General features: G+C 46.5%; 1 protein-coding gene across 1 annotated transcript in view; it reads right to left on the reverse strand.

Moving 5' to 3' along the window:
- Window positions 1-19,282, reverse strand: part of LMTK2 (lemur tyrosine kinase 2) — an 89,770-nt gene that overhangs the window by 19,854 nt on the left and 50,634 nt on the right. The window contains exons 7-8 of the mRNA XM_027611192.2: window positions 11,292-11,425; window positions 160-244 (exon numbers count right to left, since the gene is read on the reverse strand). Of these exons, the coding sequence (XP_027466993.1) occupies window positions 160-244; window positions 11,292-11,425 (219 nt within the window). The remainder of the gene's footprint in view (window positions 1-159; window positions 245-11,291; window positions 11,426-19,282) is intronic.

The raw sequence follows: 19,282 nt of genomic DNA on the forward strand, positions 1-19,282 counted from the left end.
GCTGTTAGGATGACTAGAACAAACCATTCTCCAAAAGGGCAATGTAACCAAGACTCTTAACCCCCTCTTCCAAAACCAGGGTGGCATTTTGTGATACGGCCACCTCATGGCTATGAAATTAAGTCAACTTCAGGAGAGAACCTTTAAACCTTGGCTTACCTTGTACCTGCTGAATCCTATTCCATAATCTCCGACTTTCACATTCAGGTCCGAGGTAAGAAAACAGTTCCGCAAGGCTAAGTCACTAAAAGCAGAAAGAGTGAAGTGAACACGAGGACAAGGAGAACCCAAGCAGGGCACTGTCGCTCCTAACTGCCGTGCACAAGGCCTTCTCTATGAAGCAGAGTGGTGTGCGGAGCTCCCTGCTCAGTAATGTTTTAAAATTCTTCTTTCGGGGCGCCTGGGTGGCTCAGTCGTTAGGCGTCTGCCTTCAGCTTGGGTCGTGATCCCGGGGCCCTGGGATCGTGTTCGGCATCAGGCTCGCCAGTCTGCTTCTCCCTCCGGCCCTCCCCCCTCTCATGCTCTCCCTATCATATCCTCTGTCTCGATTTATTAAGATTTTATTTATTTGTTTGAGAGAGAGAGAGAGATAGCAAGGGAAAGCACAGGTGGGGAGGAGAGGGAGAAGCAGGCTTCCCGCTGAGCAGGGAGCCTGACGCAAGACTGGCTCCCAGGGCCCTGGGATCGTGACCTGAGCCGAAGGCAGACGCTTAACCGACTGGGCCACCCAGGTGCCCCTAAAATTATTTTTTAACGGAAAAAGTATTATATATCATATTCGTCATTACTAAAATCTATGGAGATGATCAAATTTTTTCTTACAAGTAGTAACTGCTAAAGCGGGGAACCTGGATGGCTCAGTTGGTTAAACGTCTGACTTGTGATTTCAGCTCATGGGTTGTGAGACTGGGCCCAGCATGGGGCTCCATGCTCAGCAGGGAGTCTGCTTGAGATTCTCTCCCTCTGCCCCTCCCCCATGCTCACGCGTACTCTCAAATAAATAAATCTTTAAAAAAAACAAGTAACTGCTAAGGTTAAATTCTGACCATATCTGTACCTTCTGCTGCATCAATAGCAGATTTATGTCTCATTTCCTGGTGTTTTGAGAGTGATCAAGAGGGGCAGCTGGCTGGCTTAGTCGGTTAAGCGTCCGCCTTCAGCTCAGGTCATGATCTCGGGGTCCTGGGATCGAGCCCCGAATCAGGCTCCCTGCTCAGTGGGGAGCCTGCTTTTCCCTCTCCCTCCGCCCCCTGCCCTGCTTGTGCTCTGTCTCTCATTCAATTTCAAATACATAAAATCTTTTAAAAAAAAGGATGACCAGGAATTTTAAAATACTATGAGCCAAAGTGTCTGAATAATTTTTTACAGTAACTTGTATTACTTGAGTAATAGTCTAGTGGTTGTCTATTTATTATAAGTAAAGATGAATAAAATTACAACTTCAAGCACCCCAAACTAATCTACATTATTAAAAATATTAATTTTTAAATATAAGGAGGCCACTTCCAGTTACTTCGCTTTCTTGCAAACCCCACCTCTCCACAGGAAGGTAAAGAGCACATTTTCAGGACTTACTGAAAACAAATTACATAGGTTATTTAAAAACAGGTTAATTCTCAAAAACACATATGTTGAAAAGTAAAATCTACTTTTTCTGAAAGAGCCTTCCATATAGACAACAGAGTAAACACTTTGGATTTCAGTATAAGCCCCCCTTTTATCTTTCAATCTTTTTATCTGTTTGATCATCCACTGGCATAGGAATTAAGAGAGTCCACTAAATTAAAGTAGAAAAGCACAGCCCATTTATAGTTTCAAATCATGAAGTTATCAAAAACTTTCTGTAGTCCAAAACTCAAAATGTTTGTCTTGATATGATTTTAGAAGACAAAAGCTTAAACTAATGATTAAATTCTTAATTTTCAAAGATTTTAATTTCTGAAGTTTACATGCCTGAACCAGGACCATGCTGATGACGGCAGCAGCTATGGCTGATGTAACTCAGTGACAGCCCGCCTGGTACATAAGGACCAGGTACGTAAGGACAGCCCGCCTGGTACACAAGGATCCAATCATATGTTAATGGCTAAGATTTATAAAGCACCTACTCTACACTGGGCATTTCTCTAAGCTCTATACACACGTATTAACTCATTTCATCTTCACAAGGAACCTTGGAAGTGGATAGTCTTATCCTCCTCATTTACAGATGAGGAAACAGGCAGAGAATCAAAGTAACTTTTTTGCCAGGGCTGCAAAGCCAACAAGACGCCGTCCCCCCCCGCAGTAACCATCAGCAACAATGCACCAGCAACTGGAGCGTTGTCCTGGACGTATGGCTGGTCCCCGACGAACACGTGCTAATCTAGACAGCCAGCTGGTTCTATTCAATCGTCTCCACACTCTGTTTACTAGCGGTAATTTTCACGGGGCTCCCCTCAGAAGCCTTCAAGCCTGTGGTGTCTGGGAGCAAGAGAGAAACTTCCAGTCTTAAGAAGAAAATTGGTCTCTCCTTTTTGGAATGAAGGGAGGCAGGAGGGAGGCAGAAGCAATACACCCTTCGAGGGCAGAGAAACGGAAATGCTTTCCGGCAGGCGACACTGTCCACTGGACCGACAGCTACAACAGGACAGTGCCGCGGGTTCTGCCAACAGAGGCTCTGTCGCTGAGCACCACTGATGGGCATTTCCAGAGTCTCGAGAAACAGATCCTTCTTAACCTTCCCCCCACCTCTCTCCTAAGAGCAGAATTAAAAGCTGGGTGCGCCAGCATTCCAACAGGGCCCTGTGTGTGTCTCCTGCAGGCGGGCAGCGGCCTTGGCACTTGGCACCTTCCCCGCGGGCCATCTGAGCAACCAAGCCCTAGGCAACACCTGGGCTGCCCTGCCCCCTCCGTCCTCTCCTGTCTCCTTCCACATGTACAGTGCAGGTCTTTAGACACATCAAATGTATAGGTTACGGAAAAGATGAAAAGTCACCTAAGCAAAAGGCCGTTGGCTTTCATTGTAAAAGGCACCCTAAAACTCTAACACAATCCAAATGATGCTCTCAGGGGAAGGAGGAATGCTTCTCCTCACCTGAAATCTGAAGCAATGAGGACCCAAACCAGGGCGGGACTGGAGGAGCTTCTTCTAAACCCGCCCCCTACCTCCACCCCACGCATGCAAGCACCACACACAGCACTGGGGCGGAGCGGGGGGGGGGGGGGGGGAGGCGGCGCAACAAGGGCAATGTGGGGACTCGTCCTGGCTCCACTGCTTAGGAGCCGTGTGACTTGGGGCAAGTCATTTAACATATCCGTGCCTCAGTTTACTCACAAACGGGTGCGCTGTAAGAAGCTAACTCACAAGGTTCTATAAGGATAAAGCAATATATGAAATGTTCTCAGAATGTTAAAGTGCTATCTACTTCTAAGATAATGAGGTAATTCGATTCCAAATTGGTAAAAGCAAATATTCTCTGAAGCCCAACACACAAAGCTAAAGAAGAGAAAAACACAAAGGTGTAACTTAACAACACAGGCAATTCTTGACGTCAATGGCTGCTTTTGGTCAGGAAACACAAACATACCCAGTATATTTTTCCTTCAAGTTGAAAAACAGGTCTGGTGGTGAGGCTGCCAAACGATCCAGCTCTGACGGCCTCTGGCTCCGTCCCCTGGCCGGCAGCAAGGCTGTCCATCGCCCCGCTGTCAGTGATGGCCTCAGCCGTGTGAGCGGGGCATACAGACGCGGGGAGTGAGGATCCACAGACCTAGAGTTCCCCATCCTGACCCACAAGGAAGCATCACTACTTGTTCTCAGCTCGGCCAGAGCTGGCGTTAACCTGGCCCCAGAAGGACTGCTCGACTGGAAACAGCTTAGGGAGGCTGCAGCCATTTTCAAAATCACTCACACCTCTCTTCGCCTCACTTTTGCTTTCGCAAGCAAGCTTAATTCCTCATAAACAGAGGCACCACGTGGGAAGCAAAATAGCTGAAACTTACTGCTCAGTATTCTTCTAGGGCGTGGCATACATTATCTCAAGTCCTCTTGACAACAGCACTTCAGGATAAAGATTATCCCCATTTCATAGAAGAAAAAGGTTCAGAAGGATTAAGTAATGTGGCTTATCTTGGTACAGTTAACGAGAGGTGAATTAACAACTTGAACCCCTAATTCGTGCTTTGCTCACCAGACCGCTCTGCCCTTGGCGGTCATGAAAGTTTAAAAAAAAAAAAAATCACTCAGAGTTTTGAAGAAACTGCCACTTATCACTTGAAGATGGGACGCAGCTCAAAGCCGTACAAGCTCAAGATGAAAGCCAGAGGACTCTGATAACGGCACAAAGGACGCAGTTTTAACTGCTTTTGCCTCGACTTATTCGGTCGGTCCTTGCTAGCTGAACGACATTACATTTCCTGAGTGCCTCCTGCATGTCAGGCACCTGCTAGGCTCCAGGTCTATAGAGGACACTTGCGCTGTGAAATTCTGGGCGGACGCCAAAGAGAAGGAAGGTCTGTGGCTGGAATGTGGCCCACCACTGCTGGCCTGGGTTTTGAGAAATGGGGACAAAGCCTTCAGTTCTGTTTTCTCCAGGGCTGGGCCAGAGCTGACACTGAGCTGGACAGTCAGGCTTCTATGGGTCTCAACCTCTGGTTATGGCTTACCTCCTCCCTGTACACGATTACAAGACTGGACGAAACACATAAGGATGGCAGAAACAGAGGCTGCCAAACGGGATGAACTATAGGGCAGGGCAGAAGGAGAGGAGGGAGTAAGCTCAGAGAGCGAGCAAGCATCCCAGAAATCTGCATACAGGTCCCTCTGAGTCTTGTCTGAGGCCAACTCCTGAGCGGCGTACGTGTGTGCTCTGGAAGATGATGAGGCTGACAGGACACTCAAAGAGCTGGGAAGACTGGTCAGAGTGGAGAGACTTCCCTCAACAGCCTGGTGATACCCCTCAAGGTCCTTAAGAAGAAGGTGACTCTGACATAAGGCAAGGGATCCCCTAGGCCTGTCCCAAAGGCGTCTACACCAGGATGGAACTGAGCTGCCAACTAACTGCACGCTCTTCAGAGTGGTAGTTCTTACACTGGGCGTGTATTGGAATCACTTGGGAGGCAAGTGAAACGCAGCAGGCCTGCAGTGGGGCCGGTGGTACCCCTCAAACAACCCCCAGAATCCAAGCCCGGCCTAGAAGGCTACACTGGATCAGGGCTAGCACTATGCCATGGATCCCAGAACATTAATTTTCCCATAAGACCTAGGGTCATCTAGAAAACTGGAACATTTAGTACTTTACTTACCCCTGATGATTTTAAGTTGAGGGCGAGGGTCCCGAGGCAAAGCGGCCCTCCACCGAAGACCCCCGCCCTTCATTCCCCCCCTGCTTCATACACATGCTCAGCCTGCAGCAGAGTTCCTTCCCCGAGGGCACGGCACAGCCAGCCCAAGCCTCCAGCTCTGTCCTCTCTACTAGTCCGGCCATGCGCACGCACAGGCTTTTTGAATTAACTGGGTTACAGGAATACTAGGCTTCAGGGCGCCTGGGTGGCTCAGTTGGTTAAGCGACTGCCTTTGGCTCAGGTCATGATCCTGGAGTCCCGGGATCGGGTCCCACGTCAGGCTCCCTGCTCAGCAGGGGGTCTGCTTCTCCCTCTGACCTTCTTCCCGCTCGTGCTCTCTCTCATTTCCTCTCTCAAATAAATAAAATCTTTAAAAAAAAAAAAAGCAATACTAGGCTTCTAAGACTTCCTCAAGAGCTGCCGTTCTTTTTTTTTTTTTTAATGAAAAAAATGTTTTGTTTTTTTTTTAAACTTTCTTCCTCCCCCAGCTCCACCCATTCCAGGTAACATGTATTAACAAACTGGTAGGTATGATCTTTCTGTATTTTTCCACAGGCAGAGTGTACACACAAGAAAACACAGATAAGGGGAGTAAGGGGCATTTGCTTTATGCGACATTATGCCTACCTCTCCACATCTTTATTTCTCACCCAACAACATCACAACGTGGAAATCCCTCCAGGTCAACTAGTCCAGCAGCCCTCCATCTTTCCCTACGATAGCTGCGTGGTATTCCACAGTGTGGATGGCCTGAGACTGGTTCTCATTCCCGCCCGTGAACGTCTACTTTGTCATGTTTATTTTTTTCGCCGTCGCCTCAAATGCTGCTACGACAGATCATTCCACTCCATGTCCTTAAGTTCCGGTGCCTCTCTGTCCTATGGAAGTGAGTCTAGCAATGGGAATGTGTTATTTTTTAATTATACAGTTATTGCCCTAATAGCTTTTCAAAAACTGGTAATGATTTATAAGCGATTTAGGACAGAAACTTCCCCACATCCCTACTAGCAATAGATGCAGCAGTTCCTTCAGCTCTAAGGTTCCATGCCTTTAACCTGCACGTCCCTAACTTCTGAAGGGGATCACCTTCCCATCTGTCTCTGCCCGTCTGTCTAGGGGCTCATCGTCCTCTCGCCGATCCACCAGCATCTGTTTGGTGTCGTGAGCGGTCGCCCTTCGGCGGCTCCTTGTGTTGGCAGCTACACCTTCCCAAGTCTGTTGTCCACTGACTTTGTTGTGGTGTCTGCTGCCATGCAAAACATTTAATTTTTATAGAGCAGTCAACCCTCCATGTAATAGCCACCCATTATTTTACAACTCCTGGGTTTCCCACCTCAGGAAAGGAGGGCCTTTCTGGTTAGGAGGCCTCGCTCATCGCTGGGAAACACATACCGTCTTCCAGAATTTTGCCAATATCACATTTATTTCTTATACCTTGATTTTCACATACAGGACGGTGCAGAGGTCCAGTAATTTCCCAGATGGGTAATTAACTGTGCCCACATTTAACAGGGAAGCCATCTCTTCCCCACTGACAGGAGTTCCACTTTTGCCATACGTTCACTTGCTCTATGCACTGTCTACTCTCCACGAATCTGTTTCTCCATCAAAACCATACTGATCTCTATCCCAGGAGTCTGCTGTGAGTTCTGATACCTCGTAAAGCAAGCCTCCTTTTCTGCCCCAACAATTCACTTCTTTTTCATACTCTGCTGGCTCTTCTAGACACTTATTTTTCCATGTGAAGCTAAACATAATTTTTACCCCTTCCCCCTCACAAATCCTGTGAGGATTCTTACTGGAATTGTTTAAAGTTTATGTATTAATTTTGAGTTAATATGAGCGCCTGGGTGGCCCAGCCGGTTAAGCATCTGCCTTCAGCTCGGGTCATGGTCCCAGGGTCCTGGGATCGAGCCCTGCGTCGGGCTCCCTGCTCAGTGGGGAGTCCGCTTCTCTCCCTCTGCCCCTCCCCCAGTTGTGAACTCTCTCTCGTTCACTCTCTCTCTCAAATAAATCTTAAAAAAAATAATTTTGAGACAACTAACATTTCTGTATTGTCTTCCCACCATAAAATGGGGCACATCTTTCCATTTGTTCACATGTTTTATGTCCTTTGGTAAGACTGCACAGCTTCCTTCACACAGTCCTGTGTCTTTCTCACATTATTTATTCCCAAGTAATTTATAATAAATCATAATAGAAAATTTTTGTGGCACTGGTGAAAACGGAATGAGGGTTTTTTTTGCCCTCATTTCCAGGGAAACTGTAGTACAGCTATAAGCAAGCTACAATAAATTCTCTAATTTAGTTTTGTTTTTTAAAGAAACTAGTACCTTGCTTTTTCTCAACATACAGTATCGTGTCACCAGTTAAAAAGGGTGACCAGTGATTGTTTAGGGTAGCTTGCTGGCTAAGAGTGTGGGCCCTGGAGACCACAGCTCTGGTTTTGAATCCCAGCTCTGCTCTATGACCAGGATCTTCCAAGTGAAGAACGCGAGACTAGAGCAGGTGAGGCCCCACGTCTGGGACCCTCACTCTTTCATTCCGCATACACGGGTCAAATGCCTGCAGACTTTCAGCTCAAGCCAGACTCTGAAGCCGGTGTATGGAAAATCCTTGGATTTTCCTCATGAGAGCAAGATGATGGTACAGTGTCTTCTTTTCATTTAACACCACTATGTGCCACATGCTACCCGTGGCTTTGACATAAACTGATCAGTCAGGGAGAACTCCCCTGGACTGGGGAGATGGGGTGCTGCCCAATTCATGAATCATTTAATAAAGCCAATTAGATCTTCAAAAATAAAATAATCAAAAGAATTAAAGCAATCATATTTATTGCCATATAAAATTTTTTTCCTTGAAGATGAATCTTTAAAATAGAAAACATTAGGACTTTAAAAGATATAATCTGAAGATTTTACATGCACACAAATTAATGAAATCCCCTAATAATGCACCAGCAGAAAGAAACACGCTAGAGGTGCAGCACAACAAGCCTATTAGTAACCAGACTTCCTCATCTCTACCACTGTGGACACAACACACAGCACAGATTAAGAAAAAATCATGTAAAATGGCACCTAACCCTAGTGTTTATGTATCATGCTCCTGCAACACTGGATAGCCATACTCTCAGAGCTGGAGAATCTCAGGGTTTCTCAGGAGAAAGTTACCTTAACTTTAAAACCAGGAAAATCCTAAAAAGGCTCTCTCGTGAACAGTGGTCACCCGGGTACTCTTCAAGGCCATGGCCACACAGGTCTTCAGCTACCTGAGCCACCATGAGGCCCACGCTGCCCACTGGAACCTCTGTGCACTTAGCTCATCGCAGTGACCTGTGGTATCTCACTGGAGCCGCTAAGGAAGGCTGACAGGGAAAGGACAGGAAGTCCCAGGCTCTCAGCCAGAAAGGCAGAATGGTGTGGAACGTAGCATACTGGCAGCTTCTGCTGTTTACACAGGCTTCACGGATGTCACATGTAAACTTCAGAGATGCAGGCTACCTAAGACCCAGGCATATGTCTCCTCTTAAACAATAAACAAAAATAAAATTTAATTGGGGGTGCTTTACGAGATCAGTTTCCAAAATAGCAAACAGCTTTTAGTTGGACGTGTGGGCTATTCTATTTTCAACCAACACAGAAAGCCCGACTTTGAGTCAGCCAGTAAATATTCTGAATTCCGATTTAAAAAATATGCTATATTGCTACCATCAAAAAACAAAAAAAACAAAACTTAAAGCACAAATTTTGCCCCAAGTGGGAATTTTACATAAAATATAGCTACTTAAAGGGCACCTGGGTGGCTCAGTCATTAAGCATCTGCCTTCTGCTCAGGTTATGGTCCCAGGGTCCTGGGATCAAGCCCCACATCGGGCTCCTTGCTCAGCAGGGAGCCTGCTTCTCCCTCTCCCACTCCCCCTGCTTGTGTTCCCTCTCTCGCTGTCTCTCCCCCTCTGTCAAATAAATAAATAAAATCTTTAAAATATATATATATATATATATATATATATATATCGCTACTTGAGAGAGAGAGAGAGGGATGCCTGGGTGACTCAGTCGGTTAAGAGTCTGCCTTCAGCTCAGGTCATGATCCCGGGGTCCTGGGATCAAGTCCCGCACTGGGCTCCCTGCTCCGTGGGGAGGCTGCTTCTCTCTCTCCTTCTGCTCCTCCCCCTCTTGTGCTCTCTCTCTCTCTGACAAATAAATAAAAGAGACAGCGGGAGGGAGGGAGGGAGGGAGGGAGGGAGGGGGACAGATGCCAACAGTTTAAAAAATATTCTTTACCTTGAGTTTTTGTACCTGGATAACATCCAAACCACGTGATTTACTTTATCATCTTTATTTGTTCTAAAGCTCACACAATTCTAAATTAAGTAGAACTTTAACCTATAGAAACTCAGAGGAAAAGAACATTTACTCTGATGTCTTTGCCAATTTTTAAAATACAGTAGCAGGAACATACCTGAGCTTTAAATGCAATTTCTATCTGCCTCTGAGGCCTTCACGCTGTTGAGTCTGACATGACACTCTCTCTAAATGCCCCAGCCTCCAAGATCTAAAACCTCCTAAACCACCTTTTAGAGAATAATCTGCTGTGTCTTACAAAAAAGTAACAATACAAATATGCTGGGTATTAACCTATTAGAAGAGACTAAAAAATGAAATCCAAGATTTCTCTATTATAAAGCAAATAGATATTTACATTTTGAAGTTTCTTGTAAGGGATTCTGCCTCGTGCTTGAAGAAACCCATAATCTTTGGGGTATTTCATAAAGCCCTTTATGAGAATAACTTGCTCACTATGCATGTCAAATAAGATATAGATGTATGGGAAAAATGTTAATAATCTTCCTTCTTCCCTACCCTGAAACAATGTTGAGAATTTGAAAGGGTACTTTTCCACGTCTGTTCTCACATACACGCGTGTACGCGCGCGTGCACATGCACACACACACACAGGTGCACGTGCACACGCCCTCACACCTCTACAAATACAAGCAGGTGTTTTCTTATTTAAAAAAAAATGGAGTCACACTATAAATATACTCCTGTGTGACCTACCTTTTAAAAAACAGAATACTAAAAAAAAAAAAAAAATTCATAGCCCTTAAAGTCAACACACAGGTGCTCCTTTCCAGCTCTTCGGATCGTTAAGAGTTAAATTATTTAATTAAAGTCAAGTAAAGAGAAGCTGGTTTCCCTGGAGACCTGAGAAATAATTTCAAACATATTTTAAACATAAATCAAAGCTCAGAAGGCTGGAGGAGAGTAAGCAGAAACCTCCTTTTGGGTTCAAAGAACCATTACCTCAGACAGGACTCCAAGTCCTTTGTTGTTTTAATGACGAAATTACATCAATGGTCTGAGGAGCAAAATACAATGTGCTCGAAGAGCTGCGGCTATTCAAACGGGACCAGAAAGGTTTCTGCACAAATGTGTTACGCTGACCGCCGTGCTGCCCACACACAACCCCTGACCACCTGCAACAGGCCCCAGGGGAGGGCGGGGCAGGGGAAGCCGGCCTCTCGGAGCCACCGCAGGCGGGAAGCGGGCACCGCTGCTCGGCCCTCCATGGAAATATGCCGCCAGCCTATAAGAGCCTCTCTTCCTCACCCAGGAACCTCGCAGTTAGAACCACAGCCTGAAGCTGTCACGAATGGGACGCACAGAGAGATGTCAGCAGGGAGACTGGCACCATCTGCTCTCAGCGCTGAGCCAATTTTTCACGTTCTCTGAAATTCTGGAGATGGCTTCTAGACCTCAGGCCATATGAAGACATTCTGTTCCCTGGTATCGGTTTAACTGCAGCCCAACTCCACCCTCATCCCAACCGTGGGACGTACAGGACAGCTTCAACTTCTACGCCCTCTGAAGTCCTCTGCAGAACCTCGACACCAACGGCGCCGCCGCCTTCTCGGGCGCAGCCTGGGCGGGGAGCGCGGCACGGCCGGACGGACCCACCTGTGCAGGAAGTGCAGCTTGTGCATGGCAGCCAGGCCCGCTGCAATCTCGCAGGCCATCCGCTGCAGCAGCATGGTCTGCGAGTCCCCCCTCATGTGCTCTTGCTCGTTGCGCAGGTAAGCTTTTAGGTCACCCTGCAAAAAGGAGTTCACGTCAGCTCCCAAAGGGGACGAGGTGAAAACACTGGCAACCCAACAGTTGCCTTAGCTAATGTTAACTATCAAGGTTGTTTATTAGAAATCACTTAGATCTGACCTTGATAAAGAATCTAATTCGAACAAGTTCCAACTTACAAAGAGTAATTCCACCCAAAAACTTTAAAGTACAGAAAACACTATTATCTTTTAGGATCATTCTAACTGTTAATATTAGTTTACCTTTAAACAAACTAAATATTAGTTTATATGAACACATGTAAAACAAACAGTAAAAATAAGATAATTTTTCAATGATGCACAATATAAACTAAGTGCAGAGGTATAGAAGTTTCCCGGTAACTGACATGATATGGTGCCGTGTGCACTGCCTTTAAGGATTCTAGGAGACACACGGTCAGAGAACATTACATCACGAAGGCTACCACCAAAGCACCTGTGAGCAACAGAGAGGGAGAGAACCAAAGAAAACTGGGTGGAAGAGGAGGGGAAAAAGCACGCTGAATGCTGGCCAAGTCTCTGCCAGCCGCCCTAGGGCCCTGTGCTGCCCAGCCACTCTGAAGAACATTCCAGCCCTCCAGAAAAACTCATAAAGTTACGAAGCCTGATCAAAGGAGGGCAGCGTGGACAGGAAAATGAACAAATCCACACCTGGACACCCGAAACGCAAATGCTGAAACACAGAGCCCTGCAGGCACTTCTGGTGGACTTCCCTGTGCTCCCCCTACTTTCTGCCGGGGCTTTAATTCAGGACCTTATGTTTTGGGGGAATATACGTTTAAGGAAATAAAATCTTCCACATTGTCCTTATCACATGAGTAAATATTTATTGATCTGACTCAATTCCAAACTAAAGCTTTATATAAACGGTTAATCCAATTTAGAAAGCCAATAGCTTTCAATGTGCGTTATACCTGAGTCAAGGAAAGACTCCAACAAAGGAAGAGAATGCATTTCTTACCACTGTTAGGAAAGACAACCAATTTATCAAATTCTTCCCAGAGTAAAAACCTTAAAGCACAAATATTGTGTTACAAACATCTGCTTACTTTCAATGCTAAGCACATTACAATGTAAATTCTAGGTCCACTCCAGGAATCTTTCATTCCCAGTTTCAAGGATTTGTATATGAATGATAATGTTGAGATTCATAATCACTGCCACTGGAACTTCTGAGCAGGGTGCTAAGCTCTGTGCTAGGAGCTTCTACACTCGTTGCCTCAAATAATTCTTGCAACCTGAAACACTTCCTGGATGTAGAAATGAGGCCCAGGGAGGAGGTGAAGAACCGTGCACAAGGCCACAGCCAATAAACAGTGGGGCTGTACTCCTACTTCTCAGTTTTACCAACCTGTCAAGAAGATCCTACTTAGGGAGGCAGATCGAATCAATTTATTTTATAAGAATGAATGTAAAATAACTTAATGTCAACCCCATGGATTTGTCAAGATTCTCCCAAACATAACAGAACTTTGGCAGGACAGGGGGGTTACGGTGGGGGTTTTGTGCCCTCAGGACCCATGTCTCCGACCTCTTATTTCCTCCCAGACATGATGCTGGAATTGCAAGCTGCTCCAGAGAAGAAACAGACCCTTTCTTGCCTTTTAAAAACACTTGCCCCTCCCTGCTCCGCAGGAAGCCTGCTTCTCCCTCTCCCACTCCCCCTGCTTGTGTTCCTTCTCTCGCTGTGTCTCTCTCTCTCTGTGTCAAATAAATAAAATCTTAAAAACAGCAACAACAAAAAACAATACATGCCCCTTCCCGCCCCTGCCCTGCCCTCCCCCAGGCTAGCCTCTACCCAGCGGTGGGAGTGGTGGGAATAAAGATGATTCTCACAATAATTACATTAACCTAGACAAACACCAGCAAAAAGCTCCAGGCCTACAGGCTAATGGGATTTTCAAAAGGTAGCCCATGCGGAAACTAAATATGAAAATAAATAGTTTAAGTTTATTTACATTACCAATGAAATGGCAACTTAAAGCCATTTGTCTAACCCCTCTCCTGCAATATCCATCTAAGGAAAAAATTACGTTCACACAAAAGCAGCATTATGCTGCGCTGTATCTGGCCAATTCGCAAAACAAACAAGCTGCTGGCAAACACTGAACACTTCATAAGTGACTTTGGCCATGAAGGCAGAACGGCAGAGTGGGTGTAGTTATTTTTCAAGGTCATCTAAAGCACAGTTTACGCTTGGACAATGTGGGGGTTAGGGGCACCGACCCCTGAGCAGCTGAAAATGGACATGTAACTTTAGACTCTCCAAAAACGTAACAACTAACAGTCTGTTGGTGCCCAGAAGCCTTACTGAGTAACATAAAGAGTCACTTAACACATATTTTGTATGTTACATATATTATATACTATATTCTTAAAATAAGGTAAGACAGAAAAAAGAAAATGTTAAAAAAAATCATAAGGAAGAGAAAATACACTTACAGCACTACCCTGCGCTTATTGGAAAAAAAACAGCGTCTAGGTGGACCTGCGCAGTTCAAACCCATGTTGTTCAAGGGGCAACTGTATACTCCTTACCACTCACTATGTTAAGAGGTCTTGTCTCCACAATAATTCACTTTCCAAATTTCACCAGAAGGTAAAATATAACAAGCAGAAGGGGATTTTGCTTAAGAATGTTCATGCTAATGTTTCTAGCTTGGCAAAACTAAAAGGCTCTCCCCAGCCCCCATGACGGAGACAGAGTTAGCAGCACAACCCAGGCAAACACACCTCTAACCTGGGTGAGGAGCTAACATCAATGAATGAGGAGGAGCCTGATCACTGTTTCTCCTGGACAGGACTTAACAGTTTGTGCAGGACCCAGGGTTAGTTCTATGTTCTAGAAAGATCCTCAGAGCTCTCCTGGTACCACTGTTAAATCTTTTTTAAGGTTTTATTTATTTGAGAAAGAGAACGAGTGGGAGGGGCAGAAGGAGATGGAGAGAGAGAGAGAATCTCAAGCGGACTCCACACTGAGCGCAGAGCCTGACGGGCTCAATCTCACGACCCTGAGATCATGACCTGAACTGAAATCAAGAGTCCGACGCTTAACCAGCTGAGCCACCCAGGTGCCACTGGTACCACCGTTAAGAAGAAAAAAAAATCAGCATATAAGCTTTAATTACAGTAAAAAATGTTTATATTAAATAAATACTAAAAACTGATTCATTCTATCCAAAACAGACAAAACTGTATTGAGATATCTGGTTTATGTTTCAGTGGTACTTAATGAGTAGACAGGGATTACTACTTTGGTCCCTTATTTAAAGAAAAAAATCATGAAGAACAGCAACGTATTCTGAATTAAAATATACTTTCCTTTATCCAAGTCTTAAAAATTTCTCAGATCCTCCCCAAAACCTCCCAAAAAGACTCTAAAAGAAACATGTATGACGCTAGATGGCAGCAAAGCGCTGCACCAAGAACTCTGAGGGAGGAGGGACTGGGAATGGCCTCCTGCACTGAGTCACCCAAAGACCTTCAGAGGGACCCCACACGCGTCCTCTTGACTTCCAATCCAAACCACCACAAGGGTTCTAGCCAGCTTTCTGCAGGGCACTGAGAACAATGAATTAATTTCATCATTATGTAAAAACTCAACCAGAGTTCAATAACTGGAAAATTACAGTCATTTATAGGTTTAATAGGATGACTTGGGCGGGGGGAATTTATGATTTGTAAACAAAAATCTGAACAAAAGGATGCAAGGCAGGCATAAACAGCCACATACTCAGCCCCCGCCGATGAACGAAAATGTCCACATCAAGCTGAATGCCCTGAGCACCTGTCTGGTCACCCCCCGCCCACCCCGGGCCTCTTCCTCAGCACGCAAGCCCCCACCTGCCAATGTCCACACCCTGACACACCATCTTCTGCTGTTATGGATTATTCACCCCTGTGCCCAAACAGCCCCCAGGTCAGTCCAACCAAGAACCAAACAAGCCTCCCTCTGCCTCCACACGTCTCTTGCACTCACATCCCACTTCCCTCTTCCCTCCATAGATGAACTCTGTTCTGGCTGACTTATGCCCCACTCTCTCAAGACCACCCCCCCCCCAAGCCCCCATGCTCGGCTGCAGCTGCCCCCACGGCGCCCTCCCACCACCTCTCACCAGCACAGCCAAGGTGGAGCCCTGCCTTCTCTCTCCACCTGTCTCCTGGTCTCCTCCTATTCTCACTAGCAGGCTTTCCCAGCCCTGGGCTGGATCTTCCTCCTCACTGATCTGTAGGTGCCGGCACAGCCCAGGACTCCATCCTGGTCCTCGTCACTGCAGACACTCATTTCCTATCCACCCTATGGCTTTAAAAATCATTTCTAATACATTTTTCAGGCTCAAAGCCCCCGTCCCCCGAGCCCCAGACTCGTCCTCCCAACCGCTGACTTGATGCCCTCTCCTGGACGCCCTAAGGCGCACCTCAAATCTAACAGGCCTGATACGTAACTTGGACAACCTGCTCCATCTCAGGAAATGGCATCACCATTTTCCCAGTAGATCAGATCAAAACTGAAGACCTCATTCTTAGGTTTGCTATCTCTAGACTCCCACATCCAACCCCTCAACAAGTCCTGGACCTATTTTCACTGAGAGCCAGGGCCTCAGGGCCCAGGGCCAGAGGCAGACATGAGAAGAGGGAAGCCACCAGCAGGGCCCAGGGATCCCCTCTCCACCCAGGCGCCCACGCTCTCACGGTCAAGCCTGATCGTGGTGCGTCGTCCTGCGGCACTAGCGTCCCCTCTACCAGCCCTGGGTTAGGGACACTGTCCACATGCACCTCTGTTCCCCTGTAACCCCATGTCCTCTCTTCTACATGAGCTCTATGGAGGCAGGGACACGTCATTCATCTTTGTATGCCCAGCACCTAGAAGGTTCCCTGGTGCATGAGCTTACATAATGAATATATTTATAAATAAGACATACCCATTAACTAGGCATCTTCTGCACAAAAGGACAATTCTAAAACAGAGGCTCCTCACTGGTGGAAAAAATATATACAAGCATTAAACCACCTGGTATAAAAACACACAGAATAAAACTAAGCCAACAGTTAAAATCCCCACTTTGCCATTGGTAATTATGTGACCTCAGGCAAGTCGATTAACCAGATAAATAAAGAACAGAAAGCACGGTGCTGAAGCCAGACAGACCTGGGTTCAACTCTTCAATGAACACCTTCATCTCTCTCAGCCTGTTTTCCAATCTGTAAAATGAAACTACTGCCACCCATCTCACAGGGCTCTCAGGACCCACGAAGGGAGTAAAGGACAGCCGCAGGCCTAGCACAGACAAGCTAGAGCCTTCCCGTCCTTAGGCCTCTTGGTGGGCAGCGGCCAAGGTTCCTTTGGCTCCAAGAGCCCATGATTCCAAGTGTTACCAACTCTTGATGGTAACTTGGAACTCTTGAGAGACGGAATAAAGCAAACCCCACAGAGGAATATGCTGCACACTGAGAATCCCAAATGGACTGCTTTCCCCTTCTCATGTGGCCACTGCCAATTCCTCTCAGAAACTCACTCCCTGCTTTATCAGCTGACTCTCATAAAGGAAATGTGGACCTGACATCAAGAACACTCCCTTGCAAAGAAAATGCCATTCGGATGCTCCCCATTGCTTTGGGGTCAGGTGACAGAGTCAAAGAAACTGATGACTCTTCAGAAAGATTAAGACGGAACAACGTGGCTGTCACCTCAGCCTGCGGTCTGGGTTCCAGAGTGGTCTGTCTCTGCTTTTCACCCTTCCAACTGATCTTTCCCAGCAGATGCCAACCTGCTTCTCCATCCCCCACACCCGTGCAGGGCACTGCGGGCTTCTCCACCCAGGTCAGGCCATTCAGGCTATTAACACAGGTCTAGCCAACCACTCCTGCACACTCCGAGCAAACACCTTCTCCAAAGCAAAGGCTTCTCCAATGATCCTCTTTAGAACTGCAATACTTTTTTTTTTTTTTTAAATAACCTCTAAGCTCAATGTGGGGCTTGAACTCGTGACCCTGAGATCAGGAATCACATGCTCTACAGACTGAGCCACCAGGTGTCCAGAACTGCTTATACTTCTATACACATTATTCAAACCTTTAATCATTGTGATCAATTAATATAACTAAAAATGAATAAAAATAACTACCATGTCCTAAGCACTTAGTATGTGCTCCAAAATTTACATTTATCATCTTATTAATGGTCAGGGTCATCTACCTGGTAGGTGGTATTATCCCCATTTGACAGACGTCTAATCTGAGGCTTAAAGAGTTCAGGTAACTTTCCAAAGCGATACATAAGTGGCAGAATGAGCATCCGAAGGCAGGCCAGCCTGGCTCTAGAGGCAGGGAATGTGGGGATCCGGGTGCCCTGCCTGTGTTCCTGAGGGCACCACGCAGAAGCAGGATGACTCACCTCTGCGCTCCCCGGGGCACTGTGCACAGCCCTTTGTACTTCACAGGTGCCTGGCACACTTTCATTGAATGAGCGATCCTTACCCCCAAAACAATCTCCTTGCCTGGATATTCATGTGAGAGCACTGTGGACATCCCACGGCAACAAGTTATAGACAACACCCTGCAGCCATCTCTCCTTCCACGAACGCTGTGCCGTCGGCATTATAAACTGCTGGCTGCCGTCCAGCTACCGAACTCACTCAGAAGAGTTTTTATTTTCTTTCATAAAAATTCCAAGATAAAGTGCTTTTCAACAACAGACTGGTAATTCCATCTTGCAAGAATTACTTAAGTGCAAAAATATTCTCTCCTTTCTATTTAAAAGATGTTATCGCTGAGTATGATCACTGCCCCAATGACGACTGAAAAGGCCAATGTTCATTCAATAGCTCTTGACCTACTAAGAACATGTGAAGATAGTGGTTCCTTTCACTGTGGCTGCAGCTGCTTATTACCGAGCCTGAGCTATTACCCTCAGTCCCCTGGATCCTTGCCAGCCGGCTGTTTTGCCTTGGATGACGCCCCTCTGCTCCGGATGGCCTATTTCTGGGAGGGCTGTGGAGCGTCCAGGCTGGGAGCAGGGCTCAGTGTTGAAGCGAGGCTTTGGTGTGTCGGGGGGGACATCCCTGCAGGTGGGAGCCCTCTTTGGCTCACTGGGATGACGCTACCTGACATTTCCTGCCATGTAGCCACTACACATACTGAGCCTGGACAACTGGACTTTATAGAGTTGGTGACCCTGACGAGGCCGCAGCACTTGCTGCTGCTGAGTCTGCTCCCTCCGAAGCTTCCTAGGGCCCAGAGGTGATGAGCACAGAACTGTCCAACGGCACAAACGTGAGCCCTTGCTGCTGGGCAAGGTGGAGAGTTCCCTGGGTCAACAGCCTCTTCTTGGATGGGAGACTGGGCACTCCAAGCACTGACTGCCAGATTTCCCCAAGGGCACAGGGGCATCCTGCTAGTATAGGTAACACCTGGGACAGCACCTTAACTGACAGTAGGTAATCATTGACTTGTGTGTGTGTGGTAAACATAACATTACCATCTTAGCCATTTGTAAGTGTCCAGTTCAGGGACATTAAGCACCTTCACACTGTTGTGCAGCCATCCCCACTATCTGTCCCCAGAACTCTTTTCATCTTCCTAAATGGAGACTCTGTCCCCGTTACATACTCAACTCCCCATCCCTCCCTACCCAGTCCCTGGCACTCACAATCCCACTCTCTGTCTCTGTGAGTCTACTTTAGATTCCTCATATAGGTGGAATCATGCAGTATTTGTCTTTTTGTGGTTTGGCTTATCTCACTGAGCATAATGCCCTCAAAGTTAATCCATGTTGAAGCAGGTGCCAGAATGTCCTTCCTGTTCAAGACTCAGTAATACTCCATTGTATGGATAGAC

The sequence above is a fragment of the Zalophus californianus genome, chromosome 10 (assembly GCF_009762305.2).
Source record: "Zalophus californianus isolate mZalCal1 chromosome 10, mZalCal1.pri.v2, whole genome shotgun sequence".
NCBI lineage: Eukaryota > Metazoa > Chordata > Mammalia > Carnivora > Otariidae > Zalophus > Zalophus californianus.